The sequence below is a fragment of the Protobothrops mucrosquamatus genome, unplaced genomic scaffold (assembly GCF_001527695.2).
Source record: "Protobothrops mucrosquamatus isolate PMUCROS unplaced genomic scaffold, P.Mucros_1.0 scaffold218, whole genome shotgun sequence".
Lineage (NCBI taxonomy): Eukaryota > Metazoa > Chordata > Lepidosauria > Squamata > Viperidae > Protobothrops > Protobothrops mucrosquamatus.
Window position 1 is genome coordinate 990,632 of NW_015386571.1, and position 21,065 is coordinate 1,011,696.

At 38.0% G+C, this 21,065-nt stretch overlaps 2 protein-coding genes across 3 annotated transcripts in view; both read right to left on the reverse strand.

The window, feature by feature from the left end:
* Window positions 1-3,114, reverse strand: part of PLEK2 (pleckstrin 2) — a 14,031-nt gene extending 10,917 nt beyond the window's left edge. The window contains exons 1-2 of one of the 2 annotated variants that reach the window (XM_015814103.1): window positions 2,959-3,114; window positions 162-326 (exon numbers count right to left, since the gene is read on the reverse strand). In XM_015814103.1, coding sequence (XP_015669589.1) covers window positions 162-326; window positions 2,959-3,006 — 213 coding nt within the window. In that variant the 5' untranslated portion in view covers window positions 3,007-3,114. Of the gene's footprint in view, window positions 1-161; window positions 327-1,079; window positions 1,521-2,958 lie in introns of those variants that run through there. The other variant, XM_015814102.1, reaches the window with a different exon arrangement.
* Window positions 3,115-9,243: 6,129 nt separating this feature from the next.
* EIF2S1 (eukaryotic translation initiation factor 2 subunit alpha) lies at window positions 9,244-20,976 on the reverse strand. Its single transcript, XM_015814104.1, has 8 exons — window positions 20,893-20,976; window positions 18,150-18,391; window positions 17,703-17,782; window positions 16,355-16,506; window positions 15,936-16,042; window positions 14,195-14,292; window positions 13,370-13,513; window positions 9,244-9,760 (listed from the first exon to the last, which is right to left on the reverse strand). Exons 2-8 carry the CDS (start codon window positions 18,388-18,390, stop codon window positions 9,635-9,637), a joined length of 948 nt encoding a protein of 315 aa, XP_015669590.1. The 5' UTR covers window position 18,391; window positions 20,893-20,976; the 3' UTR covers window positions 9,244-9,634.
* Window positions 20,977-21,065: the final 89 nt, after the last annotated feature.

Sequence of the window (21,065 nt, forward strand, 5' to 3'; positions counted from 1 at the left end):
GGGGGGGGGGGAGTCCTATTTGAAAAGAAATTAGCTTTCTCAGAATATTATGCCAACTCATTCCCAGAACCTAGATTGTTCTCTTCCCTAATTGCTTTCTCTCATTTTAAAGTCAACACCGCAGTAAGAAAACTAAGCAAAGAACCCAACATGGGACTTACCGGCCTGTTCTCATATTCCAAACATGGGCAAGTAATCGTACAGCCATCCAGAAAAATCTTTCCCTTGGGAGAAGACTCCTGCTTTCCTCCCACAACTTTATAATAGAGCAGCCTGTCCTGGAGAAGAACAAACCATCTTGTTTTCCAATTGGGGACAACGTGACCCTGCAAACAACAACAAAACAAAAAACAGTGGTTTTTGAAGCTGCTCAAAATCATCTCTACCTGCCATGCTAAGGTACACAAAGGAACACGTTTATTCATTCCAACTCAAAACTTACTGCATTAATATATTTTTTACTGATAGAACTTTGAACAAAATCCTAGACCCCCCTAGGTCTGTTACACTTATTTAAATTTTCCCCTTATGCTTCTATTGAAATAACTCATGGGTGCAGTATAAGAGCTGTATTTTAGAGCAGAACACAGATTCATAAAATTACAAAGTTCATTAAAACCATAGCATAAATATAACCAATATTGTCCTGCTCACATTTACAATATATACCGTTATTTTTTTTTTAAAAAAAAATGCCTTCAAGTTGAGTCTTGATTCTAGGTTACTGTCTGCACAAGTCCCCGCAGTTTTCTTGGCAACTGCATTTTTTGAGGAACAGTTTGCCATTTCCTTCTTCCTAAAGCTGAGACAACCAGCTGGCTTCCTGCCTACCGTGAGACTACAATTTACGGTCTCCCATTTTTTCAATCTTGCATCTTTAACTGATATATCAGGTGGTGTATATTATAATACAAACTAAAAGATTTTGAATAATAGAGGTATTGCACTCTGAAAGAAAAAAAAGCAACAAGCCCACATTCACTGAAAATTAGGTGGAGAATTAGGTTTAATCTATTAAAGAATACTTTCAGATAAAATGTTGATAGTGCACATGCCCTGCCCGCTTCATGGAATTTTACCAACAGTCCAGATGATAATATCGTTTGTGATATTAGCCCGCATTTCCTCATTGTTTTTCAAACTGCAACCGAACAAAAATCCCAAATTCTCTCCTTGTAAAAAATGTATTGCATTCTTATTTCTCCCAATACATCTGGATGGCAATAAGGCTAGGTGTTTCCCTTTCTCTATTCCTTGCTGCACGCTTCTTGCAGAACTTATAGGGATGTGTGAAAGGTGCCGAAGATGGGAGAGAAAGGAATTGCTTTGGAAGCAGAAATGGAAAACAAAGAAGGTAAGAAAGGAGTGGCACCTTCAGACCCTCATCCACCATCATCAGGAACAGCTCCTCCCACCGTACTTCAGGCATGCATGTTCCTGTATATACCTGTTAAAAAATGACACTTTTGTCCCGGTACATGTGCTGCATTATATAGCTACCCTTCCTCAGCCGTAAGACTGCATGCAGAATTGTCATACATTTTCTTTCTTTTTCTTTTTTATTTAAAGGAAAGACAGCATGACTGTCTGAGGTCTGTTTGATTAGTAGGAACAGAAGCCCTCTTAATTCTCACTGGATGATTTATGGCTGAAAACCATGCAGCAGTGGGAAAAGCCAGCCTGTTTATGAATGGATCACAATGTTGTTTGGACTTTCCATAAAGCTCTGAGAAATCATTGAATTCTTACAATATATCACCATGTGTGATTTCAGAGAAGGCGCCTATTGTATAATCATTCTGTGTAGTTGACAGAATTTTATTTTGAGGTGGAAGGTGTTCAGGTTCAGATCATCCTTCAGATGTAATCTTTTCTTATTTTCTTTTTTCTTTTCTCAAAAAGTTGCTATGGATAAAAAAAATGCTATAACTCTTCAGTGTCTCTCATTAGGCACCATCTGCACCATCTGCATAGCTCAAACTGTAGGAATCTAAAGCATTATGCTGTTAGAGTGAAAAACTGTTTTCATGCCAGAAATCAATAATGACAAAATGTCATAAAAAGTCACTATTGAAAGAACCTCTCAGGAGATTATATTGCAGGTCTGAAAGTGACCATTTTGGAAAAACAAAACAAAACGAGACTTTAAGTGAGGAGTTAAAAGGTTTCAGGTTAACTCAAAAGATCTCAACAAACACAATGCACTTTGAATACATTACAATTGTTAATTGATTAGGTACTTCTGATCCTTCTCTCATGTAACCTTCATTTGCATAACCAACCTGCTCTTCCCTCTCCCATTCATTCCAGCATTTTAATTTAAATCCTATATCAGTTTAGTTGCACTTTGCATTTGATGAAGTTAGCTGACAAAAGTTTGCCTTTTATAAAATGTGTTAGTTGGAAAACATGTTACCACACTCTTTATGAATTTTTGCTACCAAAAATCAATACAGCTGTCCTCCTACCACACCTACTGAAATATGTACTGAGCTTTAAACAGCTCATCAAAATACTTGCTACTTCATGCCCATTGGTGATTAAAACAAAAAGCCAGGATATTAAAAAAAAAGTTACATTTCTAAAAATGTAAAAATCAACTTGAACATCACTTACAATGGATCTACAATAATTCAAAAGCAGCAAGCCCAAAGATCATTCATCCAGAGGCATGAATTTGAAAAAGGCGGCAGGGCTAGAGATTAAATTAGAACTGTTAGCTAGAAGGGATAGAGATAAATTTCGCAAAGCATGTTATCCCAGTTCAGTTCCTTCATCCTTGCCTAGTGACCATGAAAGACTTTCCAGGGAGCCTTTTGTTATTTCTAAGATTTATGACTTTCTTTCTAGTCAATTGAACATTACTATTTTTTAATCATTTAAAAAATAATAAATATTATTTAAACAAGATGTTATAGTTAAGTATCCCAGTCAGAGATCAGTGGGAGGGAGTCTTACCTTTTTAACTAGAAAGCCCTCTTTCAGGATCCCCCTCCCTTCCTCCATGCTGGACAAGAGAAGAAAGTGCCTGTGGAGAATCTTGCAAACAGCTGCAAATCGGTTTCCTCTGAATGTGAGGTTTTAAGAGGCAGGCTGACTTTCTTCACCCCCACTTCGGAGTGACGTCTGGTCCCCTCCCTACTCAAGATAGAGAAAGCAAACACTGAGCTGGCAATGAGAGAGCACCTGTCCCTATGGTGACCAAGGCTGCTCCTATTTATAATTGTAAAGGCTCAAACTGATTGAGTGCCTCAGGTAAGATGAATCAGCCATTTGATTACACATCGCAGGAAGACGTCCCTGTAGTACAGTATGTGGAAGCCAAGAACATACCGGAGGCTACAACGTTTTGCTCACCGGGAGTTTCCAAGGTTTGATACAGAGTAAACTGTCCTGATTGTTAATACATTGCATGTACTTCTGAGTCGGTGGGATGTGGGCAGCAGTATATTGCTTTAGAAAACAGTCTCTCGGTTAACGGTCCTGGCTTGTAAGGAATAGCATGAACAACATGCTTAGGATAAAACTAGGCTTTGGTTGAGTTGCTATAACAAAATTTGGCCAAAATATGCCAAAACTGATAATACGGTCTTTAACAGGGAATAATATAAATGGTTTGGTTGGTAATTAAATCCACACCTTCTCTTATCTTGCTAAAAATATTAGGTAAAAGCCTTGATCAAAACCAACCTGAGCAATGGAAATCAATTTCTAAGGATCTGTCTGGTTATGAACACGGCATAGACGATTGCAATCTGGAATATAAAAGGAGTGAATGATAAAGAGCAAGAATGAGCAATGACACGAAAGAAAGAAAAATATGTTGTGTATGTTGTGACATTAAGAAAAAAAAGGATTTTATAAAGCTGAGTAAAGGTGTCCTAATGTTGTGGATAAAGATGATGAGTATGTGAAGGAAAGTGAAGGTATAGATTTAATTATGAGTGAAATGACTAGAATGAATGTCAGAAAGGAGAAGAATGGAAGAATCTAAGTTGTTGTGGAGCTATAGAAATGTAGAAAATTATAGGTTGGTGATAGTTGCATGTTACCTCCAGTGAAGGGTAATAATGAAAGAATCAGAAATGTTTTGAAAAAAAAAACCAATGCAACATTTGAACAAATGCAATTCAGGGGAAAAATATTGTGCTAGGTGTTTTGAATGTATGAGTGGAAATGAGATGAGACAATACAGAAAAATGTATTGGGTGATTTGGAAACACAAGAATGAAAGAGAACAATAAGTATCTGTTAGAAAAATATATATTTATTCCAAATACTTTGAATCGTGGAATTTCAGGGTTGGAAGGGACCTTGGTTTAAACATGTCTTCATATGTACACATGACAGAATAATGAACATAAATCTGAAAGCATTATTTGATTATTAGGAATTGTTGAGGAAATTAGTGAAACTTAGAAAATTAATGAAAAGTTTTAAATAAAACAGACTATTTTTTTGCAAGTGTAAACAGTGGGTCTTGGGGAAAAATAGAACGGAAGAAATTGAAGTAAAACTACAGTGGAAGTAAAACAACTACAGAATGGGAAAGCATGTAGTAATGTATGAAGAAATATTAGAAGACAGATCAATCTCCCATTATAATGGATAGAAAATAGACATATGGAAAGAGGATGTGGAAGCTGCTTAGAAAAAAGTAACAAGAATCATGTTACATAATATTACAGAAGTATGTGTATTTGACTAATGGGAAGTATGAAAAAGATGCTTTTACATGATGAAGTGAAAGAGGCTGTGGGTTTTTTTTTAAAAAAAATGTATATAAGATACATGCACAAATGCTGCAAATGAGGTACTTGGTACTGTAGGGATGTCTTGGTTGGAAATATATTTATATTTTTATGTGCACATGGTGCCATATTATTGGCAGAGAATCCAGATTATTTGCAGTGAAACTTAAATTGTATAATGTAGTGAGATATATGGTTCTAAAAATTAACATATCAAAGATTAAGCTAGTTTTGTGTCACAGGGAAAATAGAACCAATGATTGCAAAAGTGGAGAAAATGGTGACTGTAGTTTGGCGTAGTGGTTACTAGGCTACATACTGGGTGTCCATGAGTTCCACTCTCACCTTAAACACAAAGCCAGCTGGGTAACCTAGGGCCAGTCACTCTTTCACCCCCAGGAAGGAGGTAATGGCAACCCACTTCTGAAAACTTGCCAAGAGAACTGTGAGGTCTTGTCCAGACAGTTGCGAAAAGTTAAGGCACCAAAATAACAACAAATAAAAGCAAAGTAGTCCTATCTGTATTATAGCCAGACATTTTAGTCCAGATTTAAAATTGAAATATATACAAAAAAGATCTTTAAGGAAAACCTGACATAGCCTTGTTACAAATAGTAATTGGATATTTCCAAAATTTCGGTTTGCTATTTATCTCAGGAGTGGGAGACTTTCATGAGGCTGAATGCTCCCTTCTGTGTCTGATAATGGGCAAGTAATAAAAAACCCAAGAAGGGTAAAGATAGCATAAATTAAATAGGTAATGCATCAAATGTTCTCCTTCTGGCAATAGACAATAAGATGCTTCCAAGACATCCAGGAACTGTGAAAGGAAAGTGCATTTGAGCAATATGACTGGATACAGGTAGTCCTTGACATATGACCATTCATTCAAGAACTATTCAATTAGAATGACCCTGAACAAATGGTAGTTATGCCCAGTTCTCAGGCTTTTGACTGTCCCAGCAACCCTGCAGTCACATGATTACAATCTGGGTGCTTGGTAACTGGCTGGCACTTATGACTAAATGCAGCACCTCATAACCACGTGATCTCCATTTGGCACCTCCCTGTGACTTCCCCAGAAATTCAATGGGATAGCTGGGGGTAAGCTATTCCCAACCACACATTGTCCCCCAGCCCCTCTGGTCTCACACCAAGCTGGCCACTTGGGTACTCCCCTGCACCCTCCTCAAGCCTTGCCACATCTCCCTTTTACCTTTGTGCATTCTCACGCACCCACTTTGACCCAGCCACGTGGTTATGAGGTGCTGCACCTTCCTTGCACACTCCCGCATACTCTTCCCCATCTAGCAACAGCCACTTATTGCCTGCCTGCGCGCAAGCCACCTGGGACTTGCCAGATCCCCCCAGCCAAATCAATGGTAGCAAGAAGTTGCTTTACCATGTCAGCCATGAGATTTTCTTAACGAAGGCATTGCTAAGTGATAGAAATTCCAGTTCCAACTGCCATCATAAGTTGTACACTATTTGCTCAACTTACTTTTGCAAGGGGATTAAAAACCATTTGTACTTGAGCCTACTTCTAGTTAAGAATGCATAGGAATGTGCTGTAACTTTCCAGAACAGTTAAGCCTACATTAATATATAAATTTATCTGGGTATTATTAAGTAGATCCATGCACATTTGTTAAAAGTCAAGGCAAATCTTCCATGCAGATGTATAAATTGGTTTTTATTAAAGGATGGATCCTATTGACCTGTCGGTGAAGATCTCCATATGCATGCAGTATCTCTAAGAGGTGTAGGCAGTTTCCCTTTGTCATTCTCATAAGCCCTAAAAGTTGCTCCAAAATATATGCAACCCTTTTCTATGGAAGACTTTGAGAACAGCGAGGAAGCATTTTACACTCCTGTTTGGGTGGAAATTGATGCTTCTTATGGAAATTGTATCCTACCTTGAGACTGTGTTGAGTGACTCTATACCCAACAGCATCTTACAGAACTACAGGTAAGATGTACTTGTTTACTAGAGAAACACTTTTATGGTCAAAGCAAGATTTCAAAAAAAAAAAAAAAAAAAAAAAGATCCTGGAGATAAGAAAGTAGGAAGAAACAATTGTTAATTCTTGCATAGCTCCTGATTACTGTACTGTATTTGCTAATATTGTGTCATAGACAATGCAGCGTTAGTCACTAAATCAGTATGCCAGCAAATCTGTTTGCAGACATAGTATTATTATGGAGTGGGTGGGAGACTGTATGACTGAGTTTTACAATCCACTCTCATACACTTGCTATTTTACATATGAGTCAGCGCTATGTAAATATTGTTATGCATTTAATATGTAAATCTTTTATTTTTTTAGGCCAGAGGTGGTCTAGCTCCTGTATTCTGATCCAGAGACTCAAGTCTATTAACTACTTAACAGTTCATGGATGGTTAGAGTATATCTAGCCAGATGTACCAGAGAGCCAGTTTGGTCTAGTGGAGACTGAAAGTTCAAGCCATGGAGGCCGGTTGGATGACTTTGGACCAGCCACTCTCTCATTTCACGGGGTTGTTGTGTGGAAAATGGGAGAAAGAAAATGTGTGAGATATATTCACTGCCTTATTTGTAAAAATAATAAAAATGGGATATAAATATCAAAAATAGATCTGCCTTCCAGTTTCATGCAGGACTTATTTTACACCTTTGCCCTTTTAAATCGTATTTTTGAGAATCTGTATCTCACAGCTTTTTTTATCATTTACCCTATTATCTTTCCCTGCATCCCAGTTCTTTTATTATTGTTCAATTTATAGTTTTCTTTTACAGCGGAGTCATTTTTGTGTTTGTCCTGACATTTCTAATGCTGACAATATCTAGATCAGGGGTGTCAAACTCGCCACGTCATGTGACGTGTCGCGACTTTTTCCCCCTTGCCGGAGCTGGGGTGAGTGCGGCTTGTGTGACACATCCAGCCCATGGGCCGACAGTTTGACACCCCCTGATCTAGATAATCCCATTTATACTTTATTTCTCCATAGCACTTGAAATGTTTATAAATGATCCATTGTATGAAAATTGCTACTCTAAAAAAAATATACACAGGGCAAACATTGTAATTAGTTCTTAAATATACATGTCCATACTGGTTTGCATTCAGATACGTATTATCAGTTAACCTATACTTTACATAAAAATAATTAAATTCCTAGACATTGCAGAAAATGGCTCTCTTCTCACTCTACAGATGCAAGGAAGGTTACTCAGTCTACATACTACTTAATGCTGAAATGTGGGTTTTTACTGCTACAAGGAACTCTTCAAACACTAAACATATCCCTATTGGAAGAAAACATGTAGGAACCTGTATGGATATAAAACTAAACTCAGACAGTGATGTCAGATCAGAGTATACCTGTAAGGTCTAATCAGTTCTCAAATTATCTATCTTTAGATCTACAGATTCCCCCATAGTGGAAGGGAACTGGCTGTAATGAACCATCTGTTGACGTCAAAAGTTGCCTGCAACTCTGAAAATTTATCTTGAGAGAGAACTGGTTTTTCCTCAAAGAATGCAGAATCCTAATAAGGAGCTAGCAGGCCATATGGAGAACTTTAGTAAGCATGGATTTACTAAATATGAATGCAGGACAACATTTTGAATACTTTTAAAGCAATACTAAGTCAGTTTGTTGTGATTGCATGACACCCAGTGGTAGGAAAAAAAAGTATACTATTATAAACTACCATTAAAACGTTGTTGATGTTAACATTAGGAAAAAAAATAGTTACCGGTAATTGTTTAGAAGTTTTACCGGTTTTTGTTTTTGATATACATAAACAGAAAATTCTTATATAACTAGCACAATAGTTAAGAAAAAAGTAATGACATTAAATAAAAGTTTTAGTGCATACAAGTCACTATGATAGTATTTAGAAAGAGAGTTTGATGTGGCAAACCAGCAAAAAATAAACACAAGATGTACCATGCTCCTAACTAACTTATTTAGGCAACTGAATGCAGTATTCCTTTGTTCTACAAATGAGATATGTTATGGTCTACCTTGCAGAGTCGGGGAAAAAAATATTTTGTTCTAAGGCAGGGGTAGGCAACCTTGGCTGTTTTATGACTCGTGGACTTCAACTCCCAGAATTCCCGAGCCAGCCATGCTGGCTCAGGAATTCTGGGAGTTGAAGTCCACGAGTCATAAAACAGCCAAGGTTGCCTACCCCTGTTCTAAGGCATCGCATACTCAAAATGCAAAAGAAAAGCCAACCAAATAAGAAGACTAGTGCATTAATTCATCAATGTGAGTATTAAAAAGGAGTATCTAGTCTTGCTGACTTGAAAGTTACAAGACATTGCACATGAAGTAGCACTAAAGTTACTTGTATAATGAAAACTGATTATGAACTATATAGAGATTAGGATTTATTGGTTAAAGACATGTGAATTGCCATCTTCAGGAGCTAAAAGCCACTCTTTTCTCTTTAGCTCTTTGCACTACAAATTTCTTAAAATGAAAATGAAATGAAATCCAAGTAAATATCCAATACATTTATTGAAAGCTTCAGTGCAGTCTGTGGAAGAATATTGGTTTAATCCTCAGAAACTCACTGATACAACATAGTGAACCAGTTGCCAATCTGAATGTATAAGATGTGAAAATTTTAAGAAGAGTCATCAAAGTATGCTTGGATTATTTAGGGGAAAAGGTTTTACTCTTCAGTGAGAAGTACCTTCCCATTGAGAAAAATCAAGCAACCCACTGTAGCGAATGGTTTCTTGTCTATTCAAAATTTGGTCTCATTAAAAACTTGAAAGCATTTCAAGTCTGTTCCTGTGGCATTTTTAACAATGACATCTCAGTCAACTCTAGGTGTTTTTAGGCATATGAAGGCATAATTTCCATCTATTTTGTCATTCCAATGAATTTAATCTTCAGTTTTTGCTTCCATCTCCTCAGCATCATCATCTCCATCCACTTCAGCATTCTCACGCTCCAACCTTTCCAACTGCCTTGCAAGTTCAGTCTCATCAGTGTCAGTTACTACCTTGGGCTGTAAAGACAAAGTGACCAATATAGGGTTATCTTTCAGTGTAATTCAGCATCTGTTTAAGCAGATGTACTTTTAATTAAACATGCAGTTGACTTGTCCAAATATGAAAAAGACAGCAATTATCAATCTGCTATTTGCAGTCAAACTCATTTGCAATTGCAATGATAGCCCCTGAAAGGGGCTACCACTAGTGATAACAGCTGCTGCCTATTTATGGTTTGGTATATTTCATTTTTTTAATCAATGTAGATTTCATTGGACTCTTTCCATCTCCATTAATTAGACTGTGTACTCCTTGGAAAAAAAGAGCTGTAAATTCTAAGCTCACAGAAATATAATACTATGAAGGCAATCTATTGGAACATTTATTGAGATTTTCTTTTCTAAAATAGGTAAAATGAACATTATAAACACATTATTTGAAAATATGACACAGAAAGTTATTTAGTATAGAATCTGCAGTACACTGTTGAATTAAGGAAACCGGTCTTAAATGCTACAATTACTAGTAAACTTGAGGGACAAGGGAGGAATGGGTATCAAAAAGACTCTGCACTGAGCTGAATTCGCTGAATTCAGGAATTTTCATTATTGGAGAGTCAAAACCTCAAAGTGGTATAATAGCTAGCATCCAATCGCTCTTCATGAATTTTTCATAATAAATGCAAATAGTTCAGCCCAGTGCAATCCAAGTTGGATTTGTGGTAGACATGCTGTAGTAATTCAGTGTTTCTCTAAATAGAGCTAACCATGTGTTATTTTTGCTTATTTAATAAACATATACAGTTTCCAGAAACACACTATTGAAACAATATAAACTTGTTTGATGCCAAAAAGTGAATTTCCCAAATTAACTGAAGAACAAATATATATATATATATATCTGACTGAAGCTAAGCTGTATTTCATTACTTTAACATCAGTTTTATTTATTAAATTTATATGGCCAAGAAGTTACCTGGGTGTACAATTAATTAGAACATATAAAAATGATTATTAAAACTATAAAAGTAGTCATTAAGAATATAAAACCACAAGGCACAAGTGATTATTTAATAAAGTATTTAATAATTTTCTCCTACCACATTAAAGGAACTGTGCGAGACCGTGGGGCACTAGGATATAGGACTGCGGTGGCGAACCTATGGCATGCGTGCTACAGGTGGCACTCAGAGCCCTCTCTGTGGGCACGCCCACAATCGCTCCAGTCCTAGGCCTTCAGCTGGGTTTATAAAACCTTTTCGCTTTAGGCCTCCGCCGCCGTGTGCAAAACAAAAAAAGGTTCAATCAATCAATCAATTTCAACTTCTCGCGGGAAACAAAAAGATATTGCAAAGTTGGAATTGATTGATTGAACTTTTTAGTCCCACCCAGTCTGCCGTTATCACTGCAGCCACGTCCACTCAATGGGCCACGCCCACCCAATGGGCCACATCCACCCGGCACCCAACGATACAAAAGTGGATTTTGGGTTGCAGCTTGGGCACTCGGTCTCTAAAAGGTTCGCCATCACTGATATAGGATTTTGCTCTACTGAGCGATTTAGAAATAAACATTTCTAATGAACAGAAAACGCAGGATAAATTTTGGTAAAATACAAGTAGCAATGAGCACACATGCGACATGTTCTGTGCATGAAGCAGCTGGTTTTAGGTAGCCTATGACTGAACCCAAACATATAATTGGATGTTTTAGTTCATATCTGGATTAAAATGGGCTTTATGATTCCAAATTCAGGCTTCTGAACCATGGCTGATCCAGCCAGCGAAGGATAGTGGGAGATAAGGGGTGGAACAGAAGGCACAGGGAAGATCAAGGGGTATTCATGGCTGATAGTATATGCCATGCTGGTAGTACAGGTACTTATCACAACTGAGCCCAACATTTCTGATGCTAAGCAAGACATTTGTTAAATGAATTTTGCCCCGTTTTATGACCTTTCTTGCCACAGTTGTTAAGTGGATCACTGCAGTTGTTAAGCTAGTAACATGGTTAAGTGAATCTGGCTTTCCCATTGACTTTGCTTGTCAGAAGGTCGCAAAAGGCGATCACATGACATCAGGACACTGCAACCATCATAAATATGAGCCAGTTGCGAAGTGCCTGAATTTTGATCACATAACCACAGGGATGTTGCAACAGTTGTTAAGTGTGAAAAATGGTCATAAGTCACTTTTTCAGTGCCGTTGTAACTTCAGTCACTAAATGAACTGTTGTAAGTAACGGACTACCTGTATATGCAGTGCTGGGACATGAACTGCAGAAAGAGAGAAGTGGAAGGTGCTCAGAAAATTGAGAGGCTAGGCAGAACAGCGAAACATGCTACGCTAGTTGCCACTAAGAAAAAGCTGGGACAAAACATACTAGCCTTGCCCTACTCATCCTATAAAATCACTCTGGGATCTCTCGGGATATTCTTTTGCCAAAAAAATGGAACAATTTTGGGTTTTATTTCCACTGAGCTGCAATTAACAAGAAACAATTCAGTAGAAAAATTTTCAAACTTGTTTTCTTAATCTAAAACAAAAGTTTCTGTTACCTGAACAGACTTACCTACACATTTAACTTATTCTAATATGATTTTGATTAAAATGTTATTTTTTGCTTCCACAAAAAAATGTTAAAAAAGATGTTAGGTCTACTGGAACAAAGGTAAAAAACCCATCTCCTGCAGACTCAATGGTTGGGACGTTCAGAACCCCACACTTGATAAATTATTCAGTGTTTAAGATTGAAAACATCCCATTGTGTAAAATCAGAATACCCGAAGGAAAGCAATTTTGAACTTGATTTCACTGTACACACTTGGTGGGGTACAAGATGGATAAGCTGCCAGTGTTGCCAGCTACTTCTACTCCTCCCTATAAACCCATTCCATATCTATTCTGGTTCACTAAGGGAAGAGTATGCTGATGTTCTGGAATAATTAAAATTTGAAAATATGGAGTAACTTAGGCAGAGACTTACCTTTAATCAATATCTTTCCTCTGGTTATATTTATTCTTAAATATTATTTTGTGTATTTCTTCCCTTCTCTTTTCCCTGCCTATTCCTCTCTTCTGTTCTCTCCACTTGAAAACTTGGTTAATGGAAGTATTAAAAAAACCAAGGCCATAGCAGTACCAACCAGATTAATTTGTTTCCCTTTTTCCTTCATTTAAGAAAGTACTGTGACTAGAGCTGTAAGGCTTTCTTGTTTCCAAATTTCTGACTAATCAACACTGTGGTCAAACAGAGCCAATAAAAATGGAGCTGAGCAAGCAGGAAGTATATGAGAAAGAGAGGAAAACATTTTCTTAGTTTTCTGAGGCGAAAAAGGAACACATGCTTCGAAGCATTTTTTGCATCTGCTACCCTAATTTTCCAAATGGAACAAGAAAAATAAAGTCCTTGCTCCTGGCCGGGGATGGCAAGAACCACTGAACCCCTCCTCCCCCAAATGTGGCAATAATTACAGTCGCAGGCATTAGCACTGAGAATCACAGGCAAAGGTGTCTGCAAGGGGAGGGAAGGGTCAAAAAGTCAAGATGGCAGTTGCAGCATGCCTCTTTTTCACTGCCTCTCTGTAAGTGCCCCTGATCCCAGCTTAGGTCAACACACAATACTTACTTCCATTTGCACATTAAAGACACCTCTCTTCTCTTCGATTTTTTCTTTAATGACAGTCATGGCTTGGCTGAGAACGGAAAGACCTTCAGTCCTTTCAAGTGTTGTTGTGGTCATCACATATCGAGGAGGAGCTATAAGATTTATCTAAAAAAGAACGAGGTAGTATTAGACTTGCTTTCACAAGTCTTAACCTGCTCCTCAAAGCTGCTGATAAAAGATTATTTAAATCTTGAACTAACACCAAAAGAACCCCTGGATTTATTTCATAATGCTCTTTTCCCGAAGGAGCCCATTTCTAGTATTTTGGGAAAATACTATAAGATAACAAACTTTTAAATGACAAGTATTTCATGATATACAGGCAAAGTTCATTATTTGCAGGTTCTGTATTTCACTAATTTGTAACCCCCAGATAAGTACTCATGGCACTGTTGAGCTTATTCGTGGAGATGCAGAGCAACAAAATACTGGAATCAACCAAACCGCACATTCTCACCTGAGGTTTCAGCCAATTCAGTATTTGTGGCATTTTAACAGAATGTGACTACCATTAACTCTCTGTAAATTTGTTTAATTTTCTGCCTCTTTTCTATGCTTTAAAAATACAAAGTTTTATAACATTGGTAAAATAATTAATCCGACTGAGCCACTTTAAGATTGTAATTGGTTTTCTTAGGTCAATTCAAATCTTACCTTCCCTCTCAACCCCATTCCTATACATTAACAGACTAACTGGTATGAGAATTAAACCACAGGAGGATGTTAAGAGTTTTTTTTTATATTCAAGATTTTCCAGAACAACCATGTCAAAGAATGCCCACTTACTTTGATTGGCATACTCTCTGTAGAACAGCTTAGGCCAGCTCGCAGAGCTTCTTTTACTGCATCTATACCCTCGTAACCATAACAGGCTACTTCAATATCTAAAAAAGCCAAAATGTTGATATGTTAAAAATGTTTAGAAAAATTAAAATCATTTGCAACCAAATATACATAGTTCAATAACATTGGATTTTAAAGATAAATGCTCGTGAAAAATAGAAATATTCCTAACTACCAAGAAGCTAAGAGATGATCCCAAGGAAAATTGTGCTACATTTGTCCTTAATCTACAACGTGGCTAGGTTGTATCATTTGAAGCAGAAGACACATGAGAAATTCAATTTTCTTGAATTTGGTTTACTTCCTTGCATCTTCCCCCTTACAATGCAATTTTTCCTACTTGACACATTTGCATCTTAGCCCTGTTTCCTATTATGAAGAAAGTCCTTCTTCACCACTATTTCATGCTTCTACAAAATGAAAGGAATTCAACCAATGGCTGTCAAATCTTCACTGACTGGTAACATAAATGGCCAGATCCCCTTTCACCCTTCCCCCGCAAGTTACCATGTGGTTTGGCATTGGAATAAAATCCTGTTTTTTCCCTTATCCCTCATGAGTAATTTTTTTTTTACTTTTAAAGAAATTAGTTGTCATGTTAGAAATAATTTGAGCTGCTTAAAGCAAGTTTTTTTTTTGGGGGGGGGGGAGAAAATTCATAAACAACCATTGGAAATTTTGCAACAAATGCATTTAGCTTGTTATATAATTTAACCACTGCAAATTATAATTTGGATCTTATTACTTGGCAGAAATGTTCCACATTTTTCTAATCACAGTGGAATATTTCTGATTAGTAATGATAATAGAATCACAGAATTGTTATAGCTTTAAACGTTTACAGTCAATTAGTAAGCTTCATGTAATATGAATCTATTACCTAATATCTGTATACTTTGAATTCAGCTCTGATTCAAATGAGTGGTAAACTAATTATTCAGAAAGTTTTTAGTGACATTACTGTGTACAATAGGATAATCTTCTCTAGTTATATATATAGCTATTCCTCTTCTACCCATTAATTAAGATCTGTTTCTCCACCATTAAGATCTGTATGAGCCAGGGCTAAAGATTTAGGTAGCTGGCTCAAGTCATTTTACACATTTCCATCCTTGTCCTGTTATTAGACCCTGCTTGGTTTATTTCACTGTCCCGCATGCTCTTTTCCTTAATTTCCTTCATCTTCCAAGTGCTTCCTCTTTCATAACATCTAATGATCTTTTTTTCCCCATCTCCCTGCCAATGAATCTCTGATTCCTTACATTTTCAGAAACTTTCAAATTCCTGTCTATCCAAAAACACTACTGTCCCAGAAAGTTATTTGAGAATTTCTGGCTCTTTTCCTTCAGAGAAATAAATAACTGTTTGGACAACATATTCAACAAAACAAAAAAGGCTACATTTTGAAACATAACACTGTGAAATTCACCTCCCTAATTCATCTCCCATTCAAACATTTCCTAGTCATGCTTATTGTTGAAGTCTTCAATGAGCCCAAGATAATCACATGTTCAGATAATGATAGCTTTAGATTTATCATAAAGCAAAAAAAAAGTAGCATTCACCATGCTTTCATAATATACTCACTAATGGACATTTTTGAGTATATAGAATATTCTTTCATAAGACTGTAATGATGATCCCCTAATAAATAAGATTAACTTAGGCAGTTTTGGGGACTCACCTGCTCGAATTTTGACTGCCTGTGGTGTCAAACGTCTATTGATATTGTCAATTAGCACACGCTTTTCATCTTCTGTCAAATCCAGACCATCAAGGATTGCGGGATCACTGCATAAAAAGAATAATCAAAGAAAACCTTACCAGAATTTCCTAAATTATATACAAAAGAGAAATTATCAAAACAATAAACTATGCAAACATTTAAACACATTTCCTCTTCCTGAAAATTAGATTTGCAAAAGATACGAGTTTATAGATAGAAGCAGGCTTGCGCGCTGCTAGGTCTTCAAAATGCAGAAAAGTGTACTTACTGAGTAACAATAATAAGGGTACAGGAATCTGCATAAAAGCAAGGAATGCACAAATTTGTCCTTTAAGTTCTAAACCATAGTGAAATATTAGAAAGGCATCTTTACTTACGAGACAGCAAGTTTGAAGGCATCATATGCGCCATATCCAGGCTTTTTGTACTTGTCATCAAATACCCAAGCAGTTCTCTGAAACAAGCTCTCCAGCTGTTCATCTTTTGTGTATTCTAGAACTTCAGCAACATGGCGAAGGATGCTATAAACCTGGGCAAAAGCAAGGGAAAAGTTGCATGACAATGTAACATTACTATATTTAACACAATGAACCCTAATCCAAGGAAACAATATAACAATTAAAGTTGAAAATCCCATGCAATATACCTGTCAAATATTTCACCAATGTATCCACACTCAACTTTCTGGATCCACATAAAACTTTCATGGCCTTGTGTCCTGCCATGGTATCTTTTTAGAATCTTTGGATATACCTGATATATCCAAAGAGGTCAGAAGCTAAACAGTTCTTTTAGAGCCAGGATAACTGTGTTAAATGTATTCTAGATAAATTAATTTACTAAATGGGTGTACAACTTTTGTTTCTCTTTGCAGTGGAGTGGATAAATTAAAAAGCCCATTTTCCAAGCTAATTCAAAAATGAAGAATAAAAAAAAATGAAGTAAAATTCTGCCACTCCAGTTATTCACTGTATAATTGGAAAATTCTGTGATGTAGAAATGTTTAAGTGACACAAAATCTCTATAGAGAGACTCTTTGTGTATTACTACATCCCCGATAACAACCATACTAATTTGGTCATATTAACATGTTATGCTGGAAAGTCAGTACTTAACAGTCAGTATTCTCTGTGTAGTAGTGAACTGAACTAGATTTTCTGCATTTATAGCTAATTGGACCATGGGTACATATATGCAAGAGCAGAACATTGTGATATGAAGATGTATTGTTCATAATATATACAGTATAGGTAGTCAATTTATAACCATTCATTTAGTAATCAAAGTTACAACAGCACTGAAAAAAATGACTTATAATCATTTTTCACATTTATAACGGTTGCAGCATCCCCATGGTCATGTGATCAAAATTCAGATGCTTGGCAACTGGCATGTATGAAATTGAAGTGTCCAGGGATCATGTGATCACTTTTTGCAACCTTCTGACAAGCAAAGTTAAAGAGGAAAGCCAGATTCACTTAACAATGAGGGCAAAAAAGATTGTAAAATGGGGCAAAATTCACTTAACAACTGTCTTACTTAGCAACCTAAATTTTGGGCTCAATTTTAGTTGTAAGTCAAGGACTACTTGTATAACTTTAGTTGTATAGCTCTACCTTGTTTTTCTGTACATTAAGGTCAAGCAAGTTGAAACTTTTAGCAGAATTAAAATGTATTTCATTATTCAACACAACAGGAGGACAAATATTTCTTACAAAAACTTACAGTTTTTGATTTGGTGAATTTGTCTTCACATTTAATTGCCTCCTCCGGAGACACTCTTCTTTTTGACAGGTCAATATAACCTAAAATAACAAGAAATATTTTTAAATATATTAAGTCAACTAACAGAAATATAAAGCCCTTCTTTCTCTCATAAAAAAACTATTAAGTGCAACAGGAAAGATCTGTTCTTCCAAATTACTGTATACTATCCCTTCTAGTAGGCCAGGGGTGTCAAACTCACTGCGTTGCGTGACATGTCGCAACGTATCATGACTTTTTCCCCCTTGCCGGAGCTGGGGTAGGTGCCACTTCCGCGTGACGCATCCGTCCCTCAGGCTGGCAGTTTGACACCCCTGTAGTAGGCTGTTCTACATTTCCTTACTGAATATTTTTGAAAACCATAAATATATGGATTGAAAAAAATAGCTGTATTGTTATGCAACTCACCTTTCTCCTTATCAACTCTTATGACAACAACACATTCATTTCTGCCAATTCGGATGAGTTTGTTTATAGAACGGATTCGTCTCCTGGACAGCTCACTGAGTAAGATCATGCCCTCAATGTTGTTATATTCCAAAAGACTAACATAGGCTCCCATTTCTGCAATGGACCTGACATTGACCATGACAACATCTTCTACTTCAGGAAATTTATGCTGGTAAAATCTACAGCTTAATCCGGGCATCCTGCAATAATAAGTCAGAAAGACATAAGTACAAATATATTTTATAATCAAAACAATTAGTAATAGGAAAGTATAACTGAAAATGTAAAGAATAATACCTAGAACTTCATAATGACTGGATAGCAGTTGTGAACAATGGTCAGGAAAACATTCTTTAATTTGTCACTAAATTCATTATTCATTAAAGAATAACTTTTAGCTATGAAATTCAAGATGTAAAACATTTTTGCAAAAAATATAGAATATTTTAAATTAGATTACATTTGATACACACTCTTAAGCCACCCATAAGCTCACTAAACAGCCTTACACAAATCACACTCCCAGTCTTATGTCTAGATCTGCATTAACATGCAGAAATCTAGGTGGCAGATAGATAAATGTGCATGCTGTGCCAGCACTGATTCCAACTGAGAGATACAAAAGCAAAGATTTTAAACTTGAAACATCTCACTTAAAGTCTGTAACTGTCTTCACAACTCCAGAAAATTCTGGAAGTCCCTCTTCAATTCCAAAACCAGAAAGTGGAGTGTGCTTCCTAGTTGTTAGCTGTCTACATAAACTCTGTGTTAAGCCAAAGGCTATGATAGAAGCTCTCAATCAGAACTTTAACAGGGTGGTTATAGCTGGTGGTAAGTGCAATCAGAAGGCCACTTGAAGAGACTAGAAGCATTTGAAATGTGGATTTACAGGCGGGCTGTTACGTATAAGCTTGGTTGTCAAGATCAGAAATGAGGAGGTGATAAGCCACCTGGCAAAGCCAGGGGAAATCATCAAAACAATTAAAAAACGAAAATTAGAATATTTCGGACATGTGATGCGACACCCAGAAAAATATGGCATAGTCCATTTAATCCTCCAGGGAAAGATTGAAGGCAAACGAGGTCCAGGCAGAAGAAGAACATCATGGCTTCAAAATCTAAGGGATTGGTTTGGACAAAACTCAGCAGCACTTTTTCGTGCGGCTGCTGATAAAAACAGGATCGCCAACATGATCGCCAACGTCCGATAACGGATATGGCACAAGAAGAAGTGTGTGTATTCTGTATCTGACAACAAGAGTAACTAAAGTCAACAAAAGCGGATGTGATTTGGAAACAAACACTTTTATGGACAGTAGATTGACAGCAGTAGCAGCAGTGTCCCTAGTTTTTTTAAAAAAATAAAAATCTCTTATCTGATCAGGCTGCTCAAGGAAAGGCGATTACGTTCTGCCAAACCATTTAGCCACTTTTATCCTAAACGGGAGGGGAAATAACAGAATAATAGAGTTGGAAGGGACCTTCAGAGAACTTGTATTTAGTCCAACCCCCTGCTCAGGCAGGAAACCCTATACCAGTGTTTCTCAACCTTGACAATTTTAAGGCATGTGGACTTCAACTCCCAGAATTCCACAGCCAGCAATGCTGGCTGTGGAATTCTGGGAGTTGAAGTCTACCTGCCTTAAAATTGTCAAGGTTGAGAAACACTGCCCTATACCATTTCAGACAAATGGTTGTCCAATCTCTTCTTAAAAACCTTCAGTGTTGGAGCATTCACAACTTCTGGAAATAAGTTGATCCACTGATTAATTGTTCTCGCTGTCAGGCAATTTCTCTTTACTTCTAGGTTGGTTAGTTAGTTAGTTTCCATCCATTGTTGTCCTGTGTCCTGCCTTCAGGTGCTGTGGAGAGGAGCTTGACTGCTTCTTTTTTGGGTGGCAGTCCCTCAAATATTAGAAGTTGCTATCAGCAGTAGACCTTCTTTTCATTAAATTAGACATACCCAATTCCAGCAACCGTTCTTTATATGTTTCAGCCTCCAGTCCCCTGACCATCTTTGGGGGGGGGGGGGGAACCCCTTAAGGCAGTGTTTCTCAACCTTGACAATTTTAAGGCATGTGGACTTCAACTCCCAGAATTCCACAGCCAGCATTGCTGGCTGTGGAATTCTGGGAGTTGAAGTCCACATGCCTTAAAATTGTCAAGGTTGAGAAACACTGCCTTAAGCGCTTGAGCCCGAGAAAAAAAGATTCCAGGACGTTGTTTCCCTGCCTCAAACGGAGGGGCCCAAACGTACCAGGCATGCCAGTTTGAGGACCGGCGCTTAGAGGGGTCCTTCTCCCGCTCTGCACCCGGGGCCGACATCGGCACCCGCTGCGGTTACATCTCCGGCGCTGACGAGCCTTTGCCGGCACCACCGCGCAGGCCCGCCCGCCGCCGGGTCGCAAGCTCGCGTTTGTGACCCAGCAGGGCGCGTGGAAAGGCGGCGTGGTGGGAGCCCTTTTGTGACATCTTTCGACGGGGGGGGGGGGTCCGAGGGCCAGGGGAGGGTCCGCGGCGGAAGCCCATCCCGCGGGTATCGCAGCAAGAGACCCTCTTACGGTCGCCAGGCCTCTCACGGGTAGCCCCAAGTGGCTTTTAGCGGTTACCCTGCGGGGAGTTTTCCACACGGCGACCCTTTCCGTCCGCAGCCCGGGTGGGGGAACCCACAAAGCCAATCCCTCCCGGCCCCCGCCCTTACCTGTCCGCTCTCCAAGCCCCGCTCGCAACGCCTCGGACCCGACTCTCGCTTCAGCGTGCCTCCACCCCCCCTCAAGCCTCGCACCGCGCAGCCGCCGTCCCGCCTCTTCCTGTTTGGGAAGCCCACAGGAAGCACTTTGGGAGACTGCCCCAGTCAAGCAGGCGCCCACAGAG